At 40.0% G+C, this 24,808-nt stretch overlaps 1 protein-coding gene across 1 annotated transcript in view; it reads left to right on the top strand.

The window, feature by feature from the left end:
* TRANK1 (tetratricopeptide repeat and ankyrin repeat containing 1) overlaps positions 1-24,808 on the top strand; it is a 54,812-nt gene that overhangs the window by 4,438 nt on the left and 25,566 nt on the right. Inside the window, exons 2-12 of the mRNA XM_030445422.1 lie at positions 5,513-5,647; positions 7,221-7,344; positions 9,263-9,413; positions 10,328-10,446; positions 12,867-12,950; positions 17,025-17,163; positions 17,700-17,831; positions 19,424-19,591; positions 22,257-22,415; positions 22,795-23,046; positions 23,912-24,088. Of these exons, the coding sequence (XP_030301282.1) occupies positions 5,514-5,647; positions 7,221-7,344; positions 9,263-9,413; positions 10,328-10,446; positions 12,867-12,950; positions 17,025-17,163; positions 17,700-17,831; positions 19,424-19,591; positions 22,257-22,415; positions 22,795-23,046; positions 23,912-24,088 (1,639 nt within the window). The 5' untranslated portion in view covers position 5,513. The remainder of the gene's footprint in view (positions 1-5,512; positions 5,648-7,220; positions 7,345-9,262; positions 9,414-10,327; positions 10,447-12,866; positions 12,951-17,024; positions 17,164-17,699; positions 17,832-19,423; positions 19,592-22,256; positions 22,416-22,794; positions 23,047-23,911; positions 24,089-24,808) is intronic.

The raw sequence follows: 24,808 nt of genomic DNA on the forward strand, positions 1-24,808 counted from the left end.
CAGAGGTCATTGAATCGAAGCCATAAAATTAGTTTCTGTTCCTTCAAACCTTAACAAGTGTAACAGCTACATAAATTTGGTGTGTGGCTACTTGATGTCAGGCAGCCGAGCTTAGTTATTAGTAAAAATTGCTTTAAACTGTTTGCATAAACAGAAACAAACATACAGCAGTAATCTGGAGGTCGAGTCAGGCCAGCCCTGCCCTGAGCAGGGACCTAGGCCACAACTTGAGTTTTCTTGTGTTTGTATTCTACTTATTCCTCTTCTTTCACTCAGACCTTGCACACATTTCTTTATCTGGTTTGTATGTAGTGTCTGAGGTATTGTCCTGGTTTTTGCTGGGACAGAGATAATTTTCTTTCTTCTGATATAGTAGTACATGTGTTTTGGATTTAGTATGAGAATAATGTCGATAACCCGCTATGTTTTAGTTGTTGCTAAGTACCAAATCAAGGACTTTTGAGCTTCTTGTGCCTTGCCAGCAAGAAGGCTAGGGGTGCACAAAAAGATGTGAGGGGGCACAGCCAGGAGAGCTGACCCAAACTATCCAGAAGGATATGGTCAGCATGTAACCAGAGGTTTGTGGTCCTGCTCAGCTGGGGGAAGGTGGCCTGGGGACAGTGATTGATACCTGAGGAAGTGCTGGGTACTGGTCAGCGGGTAGTGGGTTGTTCACCACCTGTTGTTGTATTTATTGTAATAGTTATTATTATTTATTATTATGTTATCTTCTGTCCTAGTAGACTGTTGTTATGGCTTGAGGGGCACAGGCTAATTTTATGGTAATAATAAAAGGACTGAGAGAGAAGGTCTTGACCCAGAGGGATCCAGGGGGCAGAAGAGAGAGGGGCCACTATTCTCACCAATTTTCTGCCCGATAAAAGCCAAAAGGATAGAAAAGTACATCCCTTTTTCCCTCCTGCTGATCTTCACTTGGCTGGGGAATATCTCTGAGAGAGGATCCTTCTCTTTAGGATCTGATTCCATCCAAAGAGATGGCCCCTTTTTCCAAGTCTGTTCTATTGTGAGGGACTTTTTGGACACTTGCATCAGGGGCCATGGAATTTGAATTTTGTATATTTTTCAGTATGATCTCAAGTTTTATTATCTCCTCCCTGTTCTGTTAAGCCTGTTCTAGTTTTAACTTCCTATCCTATATCTTCTGTATTCCCCTTTTTATTTTCCCCTTGGAGAGTGGCAGTGAGTACTAGAGAGAGGTTCGGTTCTCTGTGTTTTAGTTTGCCCTGACCACTAACCAGAGACAGAAGTAATGGCACCCAATGTGGGGAACAAATTTAAAAAAAACAAAAAATATTTTTAAATAATTGAAAGCGTGGAGATTAAAATAATTTTTATCATGCAGTCTCTATGGGAAATGTTATGTCTTGGCTTTTGGGACTGTTCTTTAAGGCGACTTGTTGCAGTTGTGCCTTATCTCCTATCTCTGTTATTTTACCATTTCTTTTGGACAATGCCTTGTGCTGGGATGAGTTGGATTAAGGATTTGCCTGGGCACTCAGTGTGCTGCTTCATGAATCTTCTTATTATGAAAAAATTACTCTGCTACTTTCTCTGGGAAAACTCACTCTGCCGGAGTCTGAAGACCTCAGAACTAGCTGTTCTTACTACTGCTCTGCCTGGATATGTTCCAGGGCTGTTTCTTTGGTAGAGGCTGGTTCATTGTTAAAAAATTGTGCAGGAATATTGCTGCTACCCACCCTGCTCCTCTGGTTTTGTGCAGGTGGCAATTTCAGTGGCAAACAAAACTACTCCCATTCAATGTGCCCCAGTAGTGACCCGCAGGAAAAATTTAAGGAAGTTGGACCACCTGGTGAGAAATAGTGATTCAGAGAGAAATCAGGGAAGAGCCAAGGGGAAAGTTAGCCTGAGGCAGGAAGAGTACAGGATGGTAACTCAGACCCTGAGATAATTGTTGGAGCCATGTCTGAAAGAGTTACAAAATGTAATCAAGAACTATGTTGGTCCTGAGGGTGGGCCACTAACTACATGTCTTCAGTGTTGGGCCAATGGAGCTGGTCAAATAGATCCAAAAAAGAAGAGAGGCTGTGCAGTTGGGATCCTTAGCCAGAGACAAACCATGGGGAGAAAAACCAGCACTCACAATATCCCTCCCATTTTCTGCCATGCCCTATAAAAAGACAGAAGAGCAGGAAAATGGGACCTTAGCTTCCTTCTCTCTTATGGTGGGCATCTTGGAAGGAGGCTCCTGGCTCTGTCTTCATCTCATCATGTGCTCTGCAGAATCCAAATCCATTTGTTGCTGAGACGGTACCTGGCCCTTTTCACCCTGTCAGCTCTGCCATGAAAGACCCTTACAGCATTACCATTAACACTGGCATTTGTGTAGCTATAAATATAGATATGTGCATTGTATTTGTGTTTTTTTGATTGCTTTCCTACTTGTTACTATCCCTTTGCTGCTTGATTAAACCTGTTCTAGTTTTAATTTCCAAGCTTCGAAGTCTCTCTTCCTTACTCCCCTTTTTATCTTTCCCTAAAAGGGCCTGGGGATGTAATAGAGAGCAGTTTGCTTCTCTGAGTTTGGTTCATGCTGACCACTAAATGGACATGCCCACTTGTGCTATGAATACACTTGATTCATTGGCTGGATGAATAGTATTTTAAAAATATGTACTGCATGCACATTAGTCAATAAAGTGATAATTCAATTTACCTAGGGAAACTGTAATCATTATTCCTCTAGTGTGAGGCTGTCAAACCTCCTCCATGTAAATTACACCCTTTTCTTCATATTACATTATATTCAGGAATCTAATCTCTTCTTGGTGCTTCCCTGGAATCGGCAAGGTGATGTTTGGATTGCAGGCATCATCACAGTGTTTATTTGTTTATTTAAAGAAGATGTAACTTCTGACAGGCCTTTTCCCAGGAATCCTGAAGGAATCCTGGATCTGAGCTTCATGATTGCAGCTTCTGCTCTTGCCTTTTCAGAGCTGTAGGCTCCTGCTCCCCTGTCAGCTTACTGGAGGTGTCATCCTGTTGAGCACATCTTGTGCTTGGGTCAATGAAGGAGGCACAGTGTCATCTGTAGAGTGCCTCTTCCTACCTCTGTGTTCACAATACAGTGCTGTTTCTCAGTGTTTTGGGTTCATCATCAGGAGTGCTTGGAGAGAATGTTATATGAGGAGTAAACAAACTTCTTGGTTTGTCTGTAGGTTCATCCACTTAAAAATATCCAGTGTGCTCTGTTGTGAAGAGATCCTGCATATCATGTTAGCAAGGTTGTGAAGCTACAGATTGTTACTGGTTTTTTTTTGTTCCAGGGCTGCTAATCCCTGGTACTAAGTAAATCTGTGTATTCTTTGTTGGTGAATCAATTGTATTTAATAGTACTGAGATTTGCAAGATTCATATAGGTTTTTGCAGCTAATGGAAATGACTTTTAATCATAAAATTAATTTCTTCAGAATAATTCTATGCAAAGCTTCAGCACTTGATTTTTATCTTGTCTCTGATTTTGATATGCTCTTTCTCAACATACAAGTAGCTGGTTTTCCTCCTGAATCTATGTCATGGTCCGTAACTGTTACTATTTTATATTTTGTTTATGAGGAAATATTCTCCACTGCACAAATTACAATAGTAACCAACTTTATGATATAAGTGAATTAAAACAGTTTATTTAAGGGAAACAGAACACCATACTGGAAAAGGGGTCTTAGGGAGGGGTTAACAATAGTAGGAGCAAATGCAGGAATACAGGTTTTTAAACAAATGAATCACCCCGAGGAGAAAGCTTTTAAGAAAGAAAAAAAAAAAGAAAGGGAACAGGTTATTACTTTTTTAACCTCTGCAGCATCGCCACCTCGTGATGTGTTTCTGTCTCTTTGTACCCAAAGATGTGGAAGGAAGTGGGAGAAAGTGGAAATGGAATTCCAGTACCGCCACTTTTCTTGTCACTGCTCCTTCTCGCTGCTCCCTGTCGCTGTTAGATTTTCTCCTTTTTCCACTGAATTTTTAGAGTAAAAAATTTCTTCTTGTCAGTCATTGCCAGAGACTGCAAATTGCGAACTGCAGGCCTTCCTTTTGGTATTCAGGCTTTCCTGGAGTTTCTTAGTTCTTATATTTTATACCAATTTGCATTACTGTCTGGCAACTCTATCAGGAGTCATTCTGATTAGCATTTATCTTGTTAGTCCTGTCAAAGGAGGGAGTTCTGATGATGAAAATAACCTAATAATCTTGTCTTTACACAGAAGAAACCTGTCTCATACCAGCTTGGATGTAATTTTTCTTATCCAGGGGACAATTTTTAACTTTTTCAATTGACTGCCTTGCCCATGACAATCTATTTCCTTCATATATCTGATTAAATGTGATTAAGTAAGTTTATATGTGATTAAGTTTACACTATGAACTGATTTTACAATTTTCATTATGTGGTTCTTTTCAACCCTTGATTTCTTTGGGTGCTTGCTATGTTCATTTTAATAAGTGTTGTAAATCTGGTTCACGGTCCTCTTGCACTATTAGTATACTTATATTTCAGTATTTTGATGGAGTAATCAAGTTTCAATGTAAGTTTGGGTACGTTGGATTACTGAATGTTTAGCCTGAGTGTCTGGACAAGAGTCATAAAGAGAAATAAAAAGCTAGTAAATAAGTTTTCTGTTTAATTAATAGAGCTGTATAGCTACATGTATTTCTTAAGCTAAATATGAACTCTGTTCTCTTGGATATCTTCCTCAATGCTTAGTGTGCATGCACATATATAAATAATTTGGACTCTTAATTTTAAAAATATGTTTAAGACTTAAGGAGAAAACCTGAATAACATGCATACCAGTGGTAGATATGATTAGTTGATGTTGACTAAAAAAGTAGGTGGGAAGTTGAACAGTAAAGATAAGGCTGAAATATATATATTTATATATATAAAATATATAATATATAAAATATAACTTGAGTTATATTTTACTATTCCAACTGCAGCAAACAAGAGATGTGCTCTTTGGTCCTCCTTTTCCAATATGCTGTCCAGGTTTTGTCTGGGACAGAGTTAATTTTCAGAAGAAGCTGGGAGGGGATGCATCCACGGTAGCTGACCCAAACTAGCCAAGGGGATAGTATATGCTGTCATATTAAGTATATAAACTGAGGGAGTTGGCCATGGGAAGGAGGGATCACAGGTGGGGCTGGACATCGGTCAGAGGGTGGTGGGCAATTCCACCCCTCTCTGTTAGCAGCATTTGTTACTACTAATAAATCTGTTAGTAGTATTGTTATTTCTGCTGCCCTTGTGCTGTCCTATTAAACTGTCCTTATCTCAACCCATGAGTTTTAATTTTTTTTCTGATTCTCCTCATCCCAGAACGGAGTGCTGGGCCTTTTTGTGTTTAGTTGCTGGCTGGGTCTGAAATACAACATATGAAAAAACTAAGGTGAAAATTTAAGTAGATTCTGAGGAAAGAAGTGTCACAGGAATCAGGGCTTTTGTTTGATTAATTTTTTTTTTCTTTCTTTTAATTAGCATGGATACCATGGAACATGCACAGCTTATGAGGCAAGCTGGGAACCAGGAATTTAAAAATGGAAATTACTCTATGGCCATCAGAAAGTATGATCAAGCCCTAACTATACTCCATTATTTGGTGCAGTGGGTCCCGTAAGTATTCTTGAATTACAGGATATAAGTCATAAGGCAAATGTGAAATTTCTGTTGTTCTACAGTCACCTCAGAACTGTATTTATTGCCCTGGCACCTGAGTTTCTTGTATGCTTCCACACACTGTTTAGTCCACCAGTTTTATAATTATAGAGTAATTACTGGTCCTGACGTGTACAAGATTAGTTAGTGACTGTAATCTGAATATTTTTATATAAGCATCAATTATAAATTAATGTAATTAAAGCTCAAATTACTTTTCCATTAACTGTGTTGATTTCAGTTAAATTACTTCTGTTTCTGAGCTGCCATGCTGTAGATCAATCTTGCTGTGCATCTGCTGTGTATTGGCTGTGTCTATGACCTTTTGTTACATGGGTCATCTGATGGTCTTTAAAATTACGTATGCAGGTTACTTTGTTCTTGTTACTTGTTTTTTCTTACTGTTTTCAGATTTGTTTAAAAATAATTTTTTTGGCAGAGAAGTTCTTTGGATATTTCTTTCCAAATGTTAAGTGCTTATTTTCATTAGTTAACCTCAGTTGCTTATTAATGAATAAGTATTTAAGTATTATGCTAACTATTAAAAATTAATTACTACTGTGTAGTTGTACTGCTGTCAGCCCAGTTTAGCACCAACCATTCATTTATTTTGACTATTATTGCCACTTAGACTAAGTTATAAAATAATTCTGGAGCACATGCAGGGAGTAAAACAAAAACAGAGCTAAAAAGGCTACATCTGGTGCCTGTCCCTTGCAGGCAGTGGGGTTTTGTCATACTGCAGGGATCTTTTCCTCAGCATCTCCTTTCCTCTTGCCACAGGTTGTCTCATCAGGATTTGCATACATCCAAGTGTGCTCTGAATAGTTGAAACGACTTACTTGAGTGTAAATTGGGAAATAGGAATAAGGTGAAGGATTCAGCCCTGTGTCATGTCCTGTTTGTTTTGGTGTGGACTGGACATGCTCCCCAGTTAGGTCTCCAGTACCCCATGGCCTGTAGCCCTTTAATTTGTGAGCAGCTCTTTGCAGTAACACTCTTGGATCCCCGCAGGTGCTTTGTATACTTCAGTATGATCTGTTCTCTAAAATACATTTTTTATTTCTTATCTTGTGTAAATGTTGATAATGCTGACTTAATCAACTAGTGATACAGTAAAATGCAATTAGGTTGTTTTCTGGTGACCGAGCTTCCATCTATATGTCTGTTTTCTCTTTTTCTTGGCCACTGGCTTTCACTGAGCCACACCTAGGTGTGCTGAGAAGGTCTAAATTCTTTCTAAATCCTCATACCGTGTTATTCCAGGGGGCTGGCTTTCTGCTTCAGAAGAGACCAGGATATCACTAAGGGTATCACTAAGGTATTGTTTAGGATGTCACTAAGAGATTTACAGCTGATGTTCACATGATTTTTTTTTTCTAATACTCCATTTTTTACCTCTGATTGTGTTAGGGGGGTGATACATGTTTGTTTGGGTTTTTTTGTTTGGGTTTTTTCTTGCTCCTCGCTATAATATAATGCACTCTTTTTCAAGCAAATAAGAAGTTACGCTAAAAATGTTTTTTTTCAGGTGCTCCAGGGACATAGCTGTGTTACACTGCAACAAATCAACTGCCTTGTTCAGTCTTGGGAAATGGCCAGAAGCTGTGATTTCAGCTCAGCAGAGCTTACGCTGGGATCCGGAATATGTTAAGGTATTCAGATGTTTAAGCTGGTGGTTTTTGCATGTCTTGCTTCTTAAAACAAGTGTCAGTATCTGCTTTTAACTGTGTGTTGGTTTTGAGATGTGATGAGCAAATACAGCACAAAATTTTAGAATAGGTGTCTGACTCTGCTGTGTTAAGTATCAGAATTAAAATTGAAGCTGAGAAAGTCTATGTAGGTCAATAGCCACAGAGACTGAGGCTATTAAGGAAGGTATTATTTATTATAGCACTGGGTACGTGGGGGATGGCTCCACCTAACACCCCTCCCCACCACCCCCCTTGGTTATTTGGTTACCCTTTTATCCTTACAGATCATACATATGCATTACATTTCTATACAAGAAATGGGGTTACTCAGATCATCTCCCAGAAGTTATTAGTATAAGATTCCACCCATCTCTGCATGGGCACTGTCTCCTGGTGGTTGTGGCCAAGGGTCATTGGGAGGAAGGCTCAAAGTCTTCTTCACAGTGTGCTTTTACCCCCGGGCCTTGGATTTTTGCACTTAGATGAGCAATGTTGAGGCAGTGAACCAGAACTATTTGAGTCTGGGTTTTCTCTAAGCTTATCAGCAGCACCTCTCATTTGCCCTTGCAATAAATCAGAGGTATCCTGCCCAGCAATGCCCTTCCTGGCCACATTCTGCCTGGCAACATCCTGCCTGCCCATCCATTGTTGCTGGGCTAGATAGTTTTAACCCTTTGCATCATCATTACTAAAATAGTACTTCTGATAAAATGAAGCAGCTCTCTTGCACCAGGAGATCTGGTTCTTTTTGGATCTCAACAAGAGAGGCACCAGTGCTTTCAAGAAAGATAACTTTTGTTAATATCTCAGGCAAGTAGTAAAATCTCATGTGCTTTTGTGATGCTGGAGACCTGGGGATGAATCAACGCTGGCCAGTCTGCTGGCCAGGCCACAGGATTCTGCACAGATCCTGTCCATAGTGAAGTTCACCAGCTCTGTGCTTTGCGATCTTACAGAGTCTGGCTCATGGTACAGATGTCACTAACAGTAGTTGTGTCTGTAGTGGGGACTTTGCTGTGAAGGTTCCCTTGGGCAGTGTGCTCTAATATTCTTTACATGTTAGTAAGCCTACATTTCCTGGGAACAGTATGTGGTAATCAAGGTTGTATTGTATTTACAGTGAATAGAACAATACACTTAGGCATGCTTGTGATTAAGCACTCATTGATTAAATAAACACTGAGTCAAGTTCTTATTTGTTAGGAATAGGTAACATTTGTACAGTATTTATGATACAGAGATATACACTTGGATTAGCTTTTATGTACAATAAATAATTGTATGGAATAACTGCTACAACCTCCCAGAGGCTTTAGTAGAAGGCATTTGATTTAGATATGGCAAAGTTGTCTGCAAAAATCTACAGCCTGTGATGATGTGTTGCAGCCTGCCAGTAATCTGGTTTGAACAAATTGACTCCACTTTGAGACAGTACCATGTAGTTCAGTGGTGAATATGAACATATTCAGGTGCTATTGACTGAAAAATATATATGCATTGTGATAAATATGCAAAATGCAGTGACATGAGGTTATAAGCATTCATTCTGGACTTTGTGGCAAAAATCCTGTCCAGAGGGGATTAAATTACAGTTGCTAACAGTATGTTTTTCATCCTGTAGTTGTTTTCCAAGGTCTGTATGCCAGGATTCATCACTCTCTCATAGTATCTCTGATGACATCAGTAGTATATTATGAATTTCAATGTTTATTGCACTTTCTTTGGATCTGTATATAAGAAGATGTAAAAATACTATTGCATGTAATTTATATAGCATAATTAGAGAATTTAGGGGAAAAAAGGTAACATTTGGTTTTGTACTGAAGGTCTCTGAGTATGCTCCCAACAATGTGGTCATTTTTTTTTCCTCCTTTCTCAGGCTTATTACAGAGCTGGCCACTCACTCATCATGTTATCAGACACTTATCAGGCGATTTCAATGTTTCATAAAGGTTTGATTCTCCTGAATACATCTGCAGATTGGAGTCAAGTTGCTGATTTTGTAGCAGGAATCTTCATAAGTGTCAATGGTAAACTCAAATTCAGAGCTTAAATTTTTCTGGGAGTGTTCTGGTAGTGATGACTACACAAATCCATGATTGGGCATCCTTCTTGAGATCCTCATTTAGTCCTTAATGCTGCAGGTCTGTTTGAGGATTAGGAATATGTTGGGTAGCCAAATCCAAGCAGGTCATGAATTTTGTCCAGTTTGTATACAGCAGTTGCCAACAGTCCCAAAATGCTCTGTAGGGAGGTGAGTGTGTTGTCTCACAAGAACAAGTCAGTTGCAGAAATTCGAAGTTAGAGAGACAAGTGTAGAGTTTTGGAGCTCCAGACCCATACGGTTTTAGTGGGTTTTGTCCAGTGTTTTGTTTTTTTTTTAGCTAGGTAGATTTGAAACTAATTAAAAAATACTCATCTTAAGCCTGAGTTTACAGTGCAGTGTGGGGGACTCTCGTAAGTTAGTAATGGGCAGCAATGAAAAGAGGGAATTTGGCTTTTCTGTGGATTGTGTGGGGTTTTTTGAGCACTGTCCATCCTAGGTCTTCCTGCCCTCTCCTCTACTTGCTTTTTTGTCCAGTTCACAGGCTTCACCTGATTGAGCCTGTGGATGTGCCAGGAGATTTTGAGTTGTGCCCCTGCTGCATTTACTTGAACTTGCAAACCTGCGTTAAGTACCTTGACTAGTTTTAGCAATGTCTTGACACTTAAAGGTGTTTCTTCAGGGCAGGGATTATTTTTTCCCCTCTTGTTTAGTAAAGGCTGGCTGCTGGTAACAGGGTGCTGTATCAGTGTCCTGTCCAGGCATATTTAAACCCCCATTTTGCATTCTCCTGGGTATCAATGCTAAACTCTTACAGAGCAGTGAAGTAATTTAAGTAGGACCCCAGCTTTAGGAGTGCTGTGTATACTAAATTGTTTTCTCCATTGTTTATTCCTGCAGATGAACTATACTTTCCACCAAGTTTTCGCCCTGCATATGATTATATTTTCAGCTCAAGATTTGATGCACAGATTTGGCAGGTGGTGATAGAAAGGTTGGCCCAGAAAGGGATGTGGAGGGTAAGTCTGTCACTGTGTTACCTGCTGCTGTGCTGCAGGCACTCGTGTCTTACCTCTTCAGGGTAAGCTCATGTTACCTTTAAAATCCAAAACAATTGATGTTTTATGTTCCTTGCTTCAAACGTCTTGATTTCTAAGGCTTGAAAAGGATTTCTAGTGATAAACAATTTCTGAAATTTGTTTCTTGGGGTGATACAGCGAGCTTGAAAATCCCACTTATGTCTTACTGTTGTGTCTGTTACAATTAAGATGCCATTTGGTGGTGTTATTCTTGAAAGAAATTAGAGGATAAAAGAAAATACATATTTATTTGTGATACCTCTTGCTTTTTTTTCTATATGACAAGCTGGACTTTTGAAGCTGTTTGTGAAAGACATTGCATCTCAGTGAAAGTACATGGCTATGAAACAAAACCATATCATTTAGAAAAATCAGGTGAATCACCTGAGATTATATTAACACTCTTTTCTATGATCACTGTTTAAAAACAAAAAAAAATCAATCATTGTCACAATTACTTGGGTGTCAGTGGCAGGGTGCTGACAGTGAGGGCTGCAGGGACCTCTGCTAGGAGAGGCTGGGGCTGCCCTGTGTCAGACCTGGCCAGCTCCAGAAGACCCACTTCAGGGCACAGCTGAACCCCTCAGAGAAGATGATGGTGGCACCTCAGGTGAAGATTGTTCTAAAGAAGGCAAAATGCTGCCTGGCAGAGTGAGGGTGGAGGAAAAAGTGAGAAAGAGCCTGGCGAGCACCAAGATTGGAGAAGGAGAGGACAGAGGGGTAATCAGTTTCCTCAGGCCTGGAGCAGGAGTTTCCTTGTGGTCTGTGGTGGGACCACAAGAGCAGCTGCATGCTCTTGCCAGAACTGCAGCCCAGGGAGGACCGGGAGCAGGGAAGAAGCATAAGGAGGAGGGATCAACAGAGAGAGACTGTGGTGGACTGACTGAAGCCCCACATTCCCCATCCATGCCTTCTGCTGTGGGCATGGGCATCCTTCACTAGATCAGGTTGCTTAAAGCTCTGTCCAGCCTGGCCTTGAACAGTTGCAATGATGGAGCACTCACATCTTCTCTCATACCAAGTTCTGGTGTATTGCCACATGTATGGTAAAAAAATTCTTCCTTATGTCCCAATTTAAGCCCTGTCAGTAAAGGCCTTATTAAAAAAGTCTCTTAGAAGTTTGCTTTATATACTGGAAGGCTGCAATAAGATCTCCCAAGATACTTCTGTTCTCCAGGCTGAACAATTCCAACTTTCTCAGCGTGTCCTCATAGGACAGGTGCTTCAGCCCTTTGATCATTTTCATGGCCCTCCTCTGGATCTGCTCCAACAGGTGCATGTCCTTCTTGTGCTGGGGACCCCAAAGCTGGATGCAGTATGGTAGGTGGGGTCCCACCAGAGTGGAGTAGAAGGGTACAGTCACCTCCCTGGACTTGAGGGCCACACTTCTTTTTAGGCAGTCCAGGATGCAATTGGCTTTTGGGACTAGGAGAGCACACTGGCAGCTCATAGTCAATTTTTAATTCACCAGTAACCCTAAATCTTTTTTCCATAGGATTGCTTGCAATCTCATCATCCTGCAGTCTGTAGGGATACTTGAGACTGCCCTGACCCAGGTGCAGAACTTTGTCATTGGTTTTGTTGGCCCTTATGAGGTTTTCATGAGCTATTTTCTTGAGCCTGCCAAGGGTTCTCTGGATGGTGTCTCTCCTCTCAAGCTTGTCAGCTGCATCACTGCTTGGTGTCATCTGCAAAATTGCTGAGTGATGAGGTCCCACTGTCTCTGATGTTGATGAATATATTCAATAGTATGGGTCCCAGTACAAACTCTTGATGTTCACCACTTGGTACTGTTTTCCACTTAAACACTGAGCTCCTTGGATGCAGCCGTCCAGTCAATTTCTTATCCATCCTGTAGTCTGCTCATCAAATCCATATCTCCATTTTAGAGCTCAGAATATTGTGGGGGACTATATCAAAGGCCTTACAGAAGTCCAGGTAGATGACTTCTGTACTTCTTCCCTTGTCTTCTGGTGAAGCTAGGTGGGTTTTCAAAGAGTAGTGCAAAGTTTTTACGGAGCCTGGGAAAACAGAGAAAGATGAATTATGCATTTCTTGCTCTCTGCTCCGAATGTTGGTGTAGCTGGGGAATTTCAGCCCATGAATGTAAAGGTCCATTCCTAAAGTGAAGGGTCACTTCAAAGATGAAACTTCTTAAGTCATAGCTTCCCATCATCTACCATGTATTACATTAATTCAGCTAAAAATAAAAAGGGAGAATCAGTAATCTGTTAGGAGCTTAAAAAAAGATCTGAAATGTTGTTAGCCCTTGTTTGCTTTCCTTCAAGATCTGATGAAGAAATGAAAGACAAAGTTTAAGTGTGCTTGTAAGACCACTAATGTGTGGGACTTTTTTTCAGTCTTGTCTGTTGTTGTTGTCTGAGAAGAAGGAGTTGCCTGCCAATCTCAAAGTCAACAAGTTATCGCTGAAGACTCTCTTTGAGGTAAAAAACCATTCCTTTTCATTAATTAATTTCTTTTCTTCCTGTTCACTTTAGTGAGTGACTTTCCATAAAATTGAAAATAACTAATGAACTGTATATGATTAAGTTAAATCATCCACTTACTTTTCATTTGAGAAGTAAAAAAATCCTTATTTTGCATATTTTCTGTATGTAATATTTAATTTAATTTTATCAAAAAAAGGAGACATCTTCCTTTCAGGTACAGCAAGCTATTAATGTCATTCTTGTAACCTGACAATTTAAGTCTTAAAAATGTCTGACATCAGTGAAGTTGAATATGTTCTCCAGCCACTAGAACTTACGGCACACATGGGGTAGGGTATTTTTATGCTTGACTAGCCTGTCTCTGGACTGCTTCATGTATGATTGCAGGTAGTTGGGCGGGGTGCAGCGTTGGAATTTTCCCTTCCCTCAACACCCCAGAATTTTGGTAGGGTGTTTTATACCTAGGCACTAATTGCTGAACATTCTCCTTAAAGACTTTGATGCTTTCCAAATGACTTGGAGAGTTTTTGCAAGATGGAAACGTAGTCATAGACCAAGCAGCCTCAATTCCTAATACCTTTCACTGAGATGGTGGCACCTCCGAACATCAGAATTTGATCTTTATGCTGCTTTTCTGAAATGTGCTCCCTTTATCTTGTGATTCCTCATGTCCTGCAGCATTTGCAAACCTCCAAAGTTTTCTTTGCTAGCAGGATACAATAAAATCTTCCAGCTTTCAGAACCTGCCATGCTCACACATACTTTGCTGCTGGTGGGCTGTGCCTGCCTGATGCATGAGCTGTGTCTTGCACACTGGGGTATATGCATGGATGTCCTGGCAAAATACTCTGAATGCATGAAGCAGTGTGCAAGCATTGCTTCTGGCCCCTTGGGAACCAGGGCCAAGAGGCCCTGAGACCTAGGAGCTGCTAGTGATTTGCCATCTCTGACGCTTGGGAACAGTGGTGTCCACAGCAGTAACATAGCAGCTTTCTGAAGGCATTTCACAGTGTATGTGTGTTACCATGCAGGGGATGCCCAGCCCATTTCAATTGCTGTTACATAAAGCACTTCTTATGGATCATGAAAGAACTCTTATCTCTTTCTGGGTTTTATTCTTCCATTTTTTTTGTTCTGCTCTATGTCACCTACTTCTTTCAAAAGTTAACAGTTAGATATTAATAGAGAAATTCTATTAGGCTTTGTGCTGAAGTATACCAGATTCCTTACAGCACCTCTTTTCCTGATGGAAGTTTTGAGGATGTTAACTCTAGGCTACACAGTACATGTGCTTGGCATTTACAGGCTGGCAAACGAGCAGTGTAAGGCATATTGCTGGAACATAGCAGAGTGTGCCATTTGGCTGTTAGAGTGCTTGTTGTACTTCTGCCAGAATAATTTCAATCAGAGGCTTTTTTCATAAATGTATTTCGGCTAGGTGCCTGACAGAGGAAGGGGGAGTAATTCTGAAAGAGGAGGGGACAGGCGTGTTTGTAGAGATAGCAGAGGAATTAGCATGTGAGCATACACAAGTATGCCTTGGTTAGCTAGCATTAAGCAAGTGTGCTGTGTTAGTGCCAGTGGAGTAGCCTGTGTGGGGACTTGGTGCTACCCTCCATCATCCCTAGTGTGTTTGCTCAGTTCTTTGTGGAAAGGGAAGGTGGGTCAGGGTTTGGTTCTGGGTGAGCCAGGCCTATGGCCAAGCAGCAGTGAGATTGTGGCTAGAGCCAGCATAACTGTGGTGTGGACAAGGCATGAGAGCCTTGGATTAGTGCTTGCTGCTGCTACTGTGTTTTGCAGCACCAAGCAACACCCTGGCCTGGGGCACAGCAGCAAAGCAGTCAGTCCTCCAAGGCATGAATGTGCTTCTCACACTGACAGGAAAGCATGGTATTGCAGCAGGGGACACCTCTAGAATGTCTTTGCAAAAAAACCTTTCTTCCTAGGGAAGCAAACCAAAATACCTCATTGGGAGAACAAGAGGAGGATAAAAGCTTACTGCCTTTGCAAAATAGTGTGTCCTTCATTGCTGAACTGGCCACATCAATCTTAGCTATTCTAGTGGCTTTGTTGTGCATGGAGAAGAATGATGGAATTAAGATGAAGGAAGCCTAAGCACTGCTTCTCTTTTTCAAAAATTAGAAAATGTAGCTTTCTGACAACTCAGAGTTCCCCTGCTGCCACTACGTAATCCCTGTAATTTGTTGTATTTTAATTTTGTAACTCTGCACACACAGTAATTCTTGCCAGACAAAATTTGGCATGAAGTGTTAGAAAAAAAGTTTTATTTGTGGATATTGGAAACATGTGTGAAAAATGATTATTTAAAAAGATGACTGGCACAAATAGAGAAATTATGTCTGAACACTGTTTCTGAGGCACCCCCTCATGTCCTGATCCTTCTGGCATAATACATCAATTTCCATCTGAGTTTCCTTTGCCCACCTCCAGAGTTCCCCAGATTGTTGCACCCCTTGTGGGCTGTGCTTTTGTGTTCATTAAGTCCTTGCTGGAACATCATTTTTCAGTTTATCTGCCTTCTGCTAAGCCTGTGTACTTTCAGTCTTGGTCTGTGTCACAGTTTAACACTGGCCTGGCAATTAAACCAAATGACAGATGCTCTCTATTAATCCTCCTCCCCTCCCTGATAAAGAAAGGAGAGAGAATAAGGGAGAGAGACTTATGGGTTGGAAACTAAACTACACAGCTTTAATGAAACAGTAATGATAAATAGGAAAAATTACTAAATATATACAAATATACAGGAAAATTGATACCATGTTCCTTCCCCCTTTTCCCCCAATAACTCTCACATCACCCCTGAGGCTGCAGGGCAGCCCTGGGAAAGTCCAGGCTGGACTCCTGTAGTTGGCAGCAGTCAGGAGCTGGAGGCAGGAGCACAGGGATTCAGGCTGGCACGGATCAGGACCACAGGCAGAGCAACGGATGGAATCCTTCCAGGATGCTGAAGCAAACAGGGACAGGGGAAGAAGGGGAAGCAGGAAGGGAAGCGAACTGACCCTCGTGATCCCTCAAATTTATACTGACTATGACGTGTATGGGATGGAATACTCTTTTTGGTCAATTTTGGTAATTTATCTTGTCCATTCCTCCCTAAGGGAGGGCTTCAGGTGTGACCTTTTTACTCCTTCTCTCCTTCCAGAGGGCAAAATGTTCCTCAGAGCTGAGCAGTGTCCTTGACTCTGCACACCAGTCTCTAGCCATAAGTATAAACATGGAGTGTTATCAGTCCCAGAAGCAGACACTGACTGAGAACCTTGCTGTTAATTTCAGCAAGTGCAGCTCCTAACAAGAGACTCAGCTGAAAGCAAAATCACAATACAGAAAATTACCTTTATCCTGGCCCAAACCAGGACAGTCTGTCAACTTCCCTGTAAATTCCATATTTTATCACATCACCTTCTAGGAATTTATCTGCCAAAAATCTGTCTCCTCAGGCACCTTCTCTTTGTGTGAGCAGTCATATCATCATTGCTGTCTTAATAAGGCTAAATGCTTCCTGGGCAGTATGAAAATAGGGCTTTGCCCTGGTCTCCCCCCACAGGTTTCCTGAGCTGTAAAAGGACTGGTTACTCGAGTTCCCTGAACCTCTTTCCTCCAGTCTCCAACTCCTTTTTTCACAATTTCAGCCTATTCTTGCTTTGGGGTAGCTGCCTCCATGTGCATCATTCAAGGCAGAGTACCCAGTTAGAGAAATTCTTGGCACTGAGACAGAGTAACATTGAATAGAGAAGCATAAGGCAGAAAGTTGCAGTCAGTTACAGAGAGGAAATACAGAAATACATATTAAAAAGTAGACTCCAGGTTCAGTGCTCTTCAGAGCAAGATTCATTTAATATTTATGAGCTATCTCTTAGGAGAAAAGTATTTGTTTTGAACTTCTACTGGAATTGTTTCACTCATATGTTTCACCTTAACGGTGGCTATGGCTTGATTTTTATTGTCCCCCTGATTCTTGCTGTAAAAACCATGAAAATAGGATTTAAAAAGAAATGTAAATTTAGTGTATGTAAAAGAACGTGGTGTAATTGTTCTCTTTGTTATCAGACTTCTGGGTGGTATGGGCGCAGTGAGAAGATGCAAGAAGTAGCAGATTTGGCCAAGTGGCTAATTTCCATTGGGGCAAAAGTTGAAACCATTGGCGTGTATCCGCTTCATGCTGTTATCAGACTGTGTATCAAAGCAGGTGAGTGACATCTGCAGCTGAAATAAAACAATGGTGAGCTTTTTTCATTTTTTCACTTTTTTTCTTTTCAAACTAAAGAGGTCAGATCGTCCAGGTATAACCTTGCACTATTTTGGAAATGGTATAAACACTCTCTGATTATCTGCGCCTGGCAGCAGTAAAAACCTGATCTGATTGTTCTGCTCTGTGATTTGAAGTGGAAGTGTGATTGACGTAGGTCTTTCAGAAATGAATATATCAGTCTGGATGAAAATACAGTCTTTCTTCCTGGCACTTCAGTGTGGAGCAGTAGTTTCTATACGTGCTGAAGAGTTGTGAGTCAACCTCAGAGCTGCACTTGCCACGAGTTGGTGAGAATGTAGCGTCATGTCTCCCACCACACAGCTGCCTCTTACCATGATTTCTTTCACATGTTGCTTCATCTTTGAGTAGAAGTTTCATTCAGAATCATCTTCTGTGGTAGTGGTGGTGGGAAACCAGGATCTGTCTCTGCTATGTTTCCTATTTGTAACAAGTGGGGTTTTTTATCATTGCAGGAAGGAACCATCTTTTCGGGTGGTTGCTGACTCAGAGGCCAGACTTGAAGGATAGGCTCAATCAGAGAGACAGAGATGGATGCACCCTCTTGCATATTGTGGCATCTTCCAATGAATACTCCCAGAAACGCAGTAAATACAATTATTTTGTGTGTGTGTGTGCGTGTGGAGTTTTGTTTAAATGTTGAAAAATGAATAATGGAGGAAAATTTCAGACCCTATATTTACTGTTTCATTGTAAGGAAGAAAATGAAAGTCCTTTTATCAGAATGCAGACTTGGTAATGGTAACTAATATTTCAACATCTCAGATTCCCTATTAAAATTGTAAAGCTGATTTGGGACCATTTTCTTGGCTCCTTGGTTTGACTGGTTATGATTTTCCCATAAATATGCTGCAGTCTTAGAATTGTAGAAGTCACCTTTTTAAAGTGTCCTTGAAATCATATTAGGTGACCTGGAGATTTATCCTGTTCTTTTAAATAGATGAAGATTTTAAACCTACCTAGCAGTGTACCTTGCCTAGCCTCTTGTATTTCCTACTCTACTCACTAGGTGGCACCAGGTAGTAAACACGAATGCGGAGTAACACCGGTCTGTCAGATCATTAACTGCGGTGGCATCCCGGTGATTCTTGTTTAATAGTATGAATTCACAGCCTGTAGCTAAATAATTTCATTTTCTGGAAAGGTGTAGCGTGCCTTTTGCAGCATTTCCATCTTTTACTAGATAACATATTACGTTTCCAGAAGAAACTATGTGTGAATATGTGTGTGTAGATATAAATTAGTTTATTTATAGTGGTATTTACATGTTTTCTATAGAATAGAAATATAATTACATTTTATTACTGAAGTTTATCTCTTTGTAGTGTATATATTATATATTTTTACATATTTATTAAAGTTTATATATTTTATAGATTATATAGATATAATTTTTGTCACACACACACACATATATATATTTTTATATATTGAGTATATATATAGAGAGAGTGTGTATATGCTTGGTGTTTTATTGCACCTGCACTTTTCCAACAGGAAAAAAGCACATTTGGCATGTAGCAAATGTTCCTCTTTGAGGCAAGAGGAATAGAGGCAGCTGCCTGCAGGGCTGTGTAGTTTACCAGGGTAGTGCAGTCTTGCACAACAAAAAGTGAGCATGTCATCTTCATCCAGAATATTAGATACTACATCAGAGCTTTAAGTCCCCTTTGTATTTATTGATTTTATGTGTGATCTGTAATATTGTTGTGAAATTCTATAGAGGACAGTGGCTTCTGTTGAAAGGTAACCTTCTGTTAGTCAAACTAGACTTCTTTGTTGTAAGGCTTATTATCAAGAAAGTCATGATATTATCAAGAAAGTTTATGTTGCATTGGATAGAAACTTAGTGCCTAGCTGTGTATATTCATGCCTGAACATGTGAAATATTCTAGTTTATTGAACCATTTTCCAAACACTAGTAAAACCCCTTCTTTTTCTTTTTCTTTATTTACAGTGTAGTTTCCTAGAGTCTGGAGATTCTCCTGAGGCACCCAGTCACTTTGTGTTTCTGTGCTTCCTATTTCCCAGTTAATAACAACAACAACGATAGATTTATTTTTTTATTATTAAAATTATGCTAGAATTTATGCCAGGAAATCGAAAACGCAAAGCAGAACAAAACCTCTGAACTATGAGAATTAATCTTCCTCTAATGTTTATTCATTTGATGTTTTAGGCCAAACAGATGACGTGAACATGCTCCTGAATTTTGGAGTTGACCCCACTGTTCCAGATGCACGATCAAGATATGTCATAGATATCTTGAAAAGGAACAAGAACTTTGTTGCTGTAAAAGCAGTCAGCAGTCACATTGAGAAACAGAATTCCTCTAAGAAACAGACAGGTATTACATGGACTGAGTGCTTTTCCTCTTTTAAAATTATATCCTTTCGATACAAACTTGGCAATAGGGGGTGGTTTTTATGTAAGTTTTCCTGTGCGTTGTCATTCTGATTTCCTGTCAGTGAATGATGAATGTTTTGTCCTTGCCTGAAGGTGACTGCTGTCCAACTGCTGTTCTTGTTATACTGTGCAGTAAGTAACTACCACTTGCTCTAACTTGCCATAAGCCTCTATGAGTTTTTTTTTACCATAAATATGAGGCTCCCCTTGCCACAGAAACTGTTTCTTTTTTGTTTTTGTTCCGTTTTAACCTTTTACCTTCACTTTAATTTTTGGAAAATAAAACATTATATTTTTTAATCTACTGGAGGCATATTTAAAATGCTTTAAAGAGCAAAAAGTATTGGCAAAAAAATATATGTGAAATGTTGCTGACATTTTAAAACAAAAAATCACATTATAGTAAGAGCTCTTAGTTTCCAAAGTTTTAACTGTCTTTGATCTATATCAGTGATAAGCAGCTAAAACTCCTGTATTATTTAAAAATTTTTAACCTCTACACATCTTCAGGGAATGGAGTAGTTGAGCAGTTTTTCAGGCTGAAACTGTGAGAGCCTCTCATAACTAAAACATAGGTGCTAAAATTTAGTTTCACCCTTCAAGTATGGAGAGACTTCGGAGTGCTTTCTAAAAAATATTAATATTTCTAGGCAGTTTGCTAATGACCTGTTGTCATACAGAAAGACAAAAATCTTAATTGTTCCAGTGCTTATATGAAATTTCATTAACTGGCGTGATAAACTGGTTTCCAGTTTGTTTTTTTTAACAATATCCTGTCGGCTCTGAAAAGGATTTTGAGTTGCCTGGGTTTTTTTATAATGTTTCACTCTGGAAACTAATGTATCAAGTATGATTGCCCAGATAATGGGAATTTCTTCTTCCGTGCCAAAAATGGGAATGAGAAAACCTACAAACTGTACATTGCCATCCTAGTGATGACAGTATTGAGACTGGCTGACCCTTATATGGTTTCTTGTCTGCACTCACAGATGGAGCAAACCTGAGCTGCCTGTACTGCAGTATGGTGGGAGAGGTGCTAGCTGGGGCAGGAGATGGGAAGCAGTCTAAGAGGGACCCTGCAGGATGCAACTTCTTGGCATCATGGCAGTACAGCTTGGTTGCTACTTGCATCCTAGCTCTGAAAGAGACTGTAATGGGCCAAAGACATTTTGAGTAGAGGATTCAGTCATAGGAGGCCATTTGGAGAAGCTCCTGTGAGTACTCACATGAGAACTGGCTGGTCGGACAAGGTGTTCCTGCAGGAGACTGAGTTCCATGAGCTGAGGAGGTAGATCCTGCAGCAGATCTTTTCAAGCCAAAGATTAAATTGCTGTTAAAAAATAAGTCTTAAGTGTGGACATTGTTTACCTTGAAAGCATTTCTTCTGTACAGTTTTTCTGAGATGGCTTGGTGCCTGATCTATGTGTTTTCCTTTGCACAAACCAGCTAGAACTTTAAGGTAACCCCTGTATTAGCATCGTTACAGCATTAGCCCAAAGCATAACCTTTTTGAACAAGAACTTGCTCATGTCATGCAGATACCAAAACACAGATGGACCAAAAGACTGCACAGGCAAATCAGACTTGGCAAAAAGCAAAGTTTTTAGGCTATGTCCCTGGTTTCATGTGTGTATTGGATAAAAGTTTGTGGAAAGCACCAGCTTTCATTGCACTTAAACGTTATGGCTCCTGACAAGCACATTCCCAAAGTTCCTCTTTCTTTACTGTAGAGATCTCCTGCCCTGCTTTACAGAAAGTCTTTAGCCTAATGGTTCTCAGTTAGGAGGCTAACACAGGAAGTTCCCCGGTGGACTGGTCCCCCCAGTACTTTGGTTGGCATTCCAGGTAGTTCAGTCTGACTTTAATGTTTTTTTTTATTGTTTGGTTCTGGTTTTGGTTTGGGGTATTTTTCCAGATGTACAGCCCCCAAGGGCTTAGTTAAGAATAAGAGGATTGGTGAATAAGTCACTGCTTGACAGATAACAGCCTGAGGTTAATCCTGGTTGCTAAAAAGATAACTAGACTTGTCTATCCCTTTGTCCTAAGGGATAAAGCTATTGCTTTGTTTGCTCTTTGTGCTTGAATTCCTCAGAGATTTTAAGGAAGTCAGACCTTGCCTTTTTAATTTTCAGTAAAGGGCATTTATTAGGATATAAGTAAAAATCTGTCAGTGCCCTTTAAGTATCTCTTAAACTTGTTGGTACAACTTTGGTGTGGTGTGGTTGTTTTCGTTTGGCTTTTTTTGGGTTTTTTGGCTTTTGTTTGTTTGTTTGTTTTTGTTTTTTTGCTTTGTTTTCTTTTAGGAGGGTGTATTTCTTAAATGCCACTGAGGGATCAGACAAGCTCAGGACACCTGGTTAAAACTGCTGAAAACATTACTAGTTTACTCTAAATTCTGAACAATCATATCTCTGTTAGACAGCAGCATTCTGCCTGCTTGTGGGCTATAAGTCCATCACAGGACTGGTTTTGGCACTAAATCAGCCATCTGATTTTAACCTGCCACTATGCATTTTTCAGAGCCCTGAGACATGATGCATAACTGTTATGCCCTGAAAACATCCCAGTAAAGGAACTAGGTTTTCAACTTCTATGATGTTTTACAGGGAGCAATGAAACCAGAACCAAAGCTGATACAGATTCTTTCCTGGATGTTCTTGAACACTTTGTCCAGTTCTACAAATCTCAAAATGGAGAACATAATAAAAACATATTGAAGGAAGATGCAGTTAAGCAATTTCTGAAATTACTGTCTTCGGTGAAAGGTACAGCAAGTTCCCTTTTCTCCACTTCACAAAACTTAATTGCTGTGAAAAATGTGTTCGATGCCAAGATGCAGTTTTTGCTCTTACCCTTCCCTTCCCTGTTTCTGCAAATGATATTACTGAAACAATGTGCTTTTACTTATTTTTACTGTTGTGTCTTGCACCTAGGACCACCAGAACATGCACCAAAATTTAAGTGTTGTGAATCAAAATGTTGAAATTTACTTGGCTGTCAGCATCAGGACAAAAAGCTGCAAATGTTGCGTTTTGCTTTTATGTACTTGAAATTTAACGAGTTTGTTATTCTGAACTTAATTTATAGTGAGATTGATTTTATTATGTGGTTTGAGTGAGTTACGTTGTCTTGACTGTCTTTCAGAAATCCCTGAAGGAGTGGATTGCAACATCTCCTGTGCCTGTGCTAACAGTTTCATAAAACTATTGCTGGAGAAGAAAATGTGGCATCAAGTTTTGCTTCTGCTAAAAGGGAAAGTCAGTGGAGAAGAGCTGTCAGGTGTAGGACTCTTCAAAAACTGCAATCTTTCAGATGTTGACATTGGCAACGTTATCCAGCAGTGTGATGGATACGATAAGCAAGTTCACCTCATAAGATGCTTGATTGAACGAGGAGGTGAGAAACTGCAATATTAATGCATGAGAATAGATCCAATATTTTATTTAGCAGGTTTGGAGCAAAATAGTTTTAGCTATACCTATATATGGTTTTTTCACTCTCTATAAAGTGCAGCAGATTTTAGCATGCTGTCCATTGGCTGCATCTGTGTGTGACATGGGATCAGCAGTAAGGGTACATGAGATGGAGGATGTTTTTCCAATGAAAATTGGCTGTCAGAATTAGTAAAAGGCAAAAAATTATTGTTCCTTTTTGCTTGTAGTTTCTTTGTTTTTTAATTTCTCTGTCCTCATCAGTAATAATTATCCTTACTGGTAGAAACTGTAGAGCACTGTCTTTAGGTTTGGTCTGTTGTTATTTCGCAAGTAGTTGACTAAGTCAGTGATTCCAGAGGCCATGACCAGATGGCTTTCCTTCTCTACTTGGTGTGGACATCATAATTTTCCTGGTTTTGCATTAAGTTTATTCCCTAGTATTACTGTGCCATCTTTCATTTCATCTTATAATTTGATGCTAGGTTTAAATGATGGACACACTGTCCTGCTGCAGGTGTTTTGAGTGCCAGAGGTGCAAGGAGGCTTCTTTTTTCAATCAGTGGTTGACTTACTTGAACATATATTTTGGCCTTTTTGTTTTCTTATCACAATAAGAGGAGGACTGATTGCTCAGTTAATGGGAAACCAGGAGATTTTGAAGATTTTCATAGTGAATAACTGTTTAAAAAATACATCTAAAAACACGACAAAGAAAAAGTCTCCTGTTCAGCAATCAGCATGTACCTTGATCTGCTTAGAACTTTCTGTAGTTTGCAGATCTGGCTTATCAGATTTAACCCCTGCTTTTTTCATGTGCTTCACACCAGCTCTGCCAGATGGGACTGGAACCAGCTCTGAAATGCCACTGCAAATATGCCTCAAAAAGAAGTATTTTGAACTGGTATATTTTCTGCTGACCAAAGGTGCAGATCCTCGAAATGTCTCCATGGCACAAGGAGATACTCCTCTGCATGCTGCAGTTTCCATCTGTTTAAAAAATGGAGGTAAGGCTTTTGTGTGCCTAGACCCGGGGGACACAGAGGGTTTTAGCAGATGGGAACAGAAACTGTTGGAAAAACTCTGCTTTTCTTATTGGTCCAGCCCACTACCTCTTCTGCTTCTGTTTACTGATAGGATAGCAACAGATCAGGATGTCTGTGTCTCAGCCCCCAGAGTTTCCAGGCCAGAGAATACACATCAGTCTCTGTTAAGCTGATGTGTTCTGCTCTGTGGTTGTGGTGGCTGGAACCCTGAGGAAAGTTCATGGCAGCTCAGGTGATGTGAGGGAATCAAGCAGCTGTCCTGTCTCTTGTCAGTTACTGCTTTCTGAACATGTTCTTGCTTGGTTAAGCTGGTTTAGAAACAAAGGGTCTTCTTTGAAACCCTCTAAAATGTGGAACAGGTGGAATTGAAGTAAATGAATGAAGAGGAAGAAGAATGCAGAGCAATGGCAGCAGACTTCAAAGGACATCTGTGGCACTAGAAATCTGTTTCCCAGTTTTTGTTCAGCTTTAAACAAGGCAGTTTTCTTCAGAGGAGGGTTGAGTGAGAGGACTGTAGTGTTTACATAAAAATGTAAGAAATTCAGATGAACTACCAAATGAAGCCTGAAAGTCACGCTTGATTTTTAAATTAAGAAAACATGCATTTGTGAGTTGAAGGATTAAGAGAATTTAAAAATACTGAATTTATTAATCTTTAAAGCCTACACATGTAATTTAATA

Source organism: Calypte anna, chromosome 2 (assembly GCF_003957555.1).
Source record: "Calypte anna isolate BGI_N300 chromosome 2, bCalAnn1_v1.p, whole genome shotgun sequence".
Taxonomy (NCBI): domain Eukaryota; kingdom Metazoa; phylum Chordata; class Aves; order Apodiformes; family Trochilidae; genus Calypte; species Calypte anna.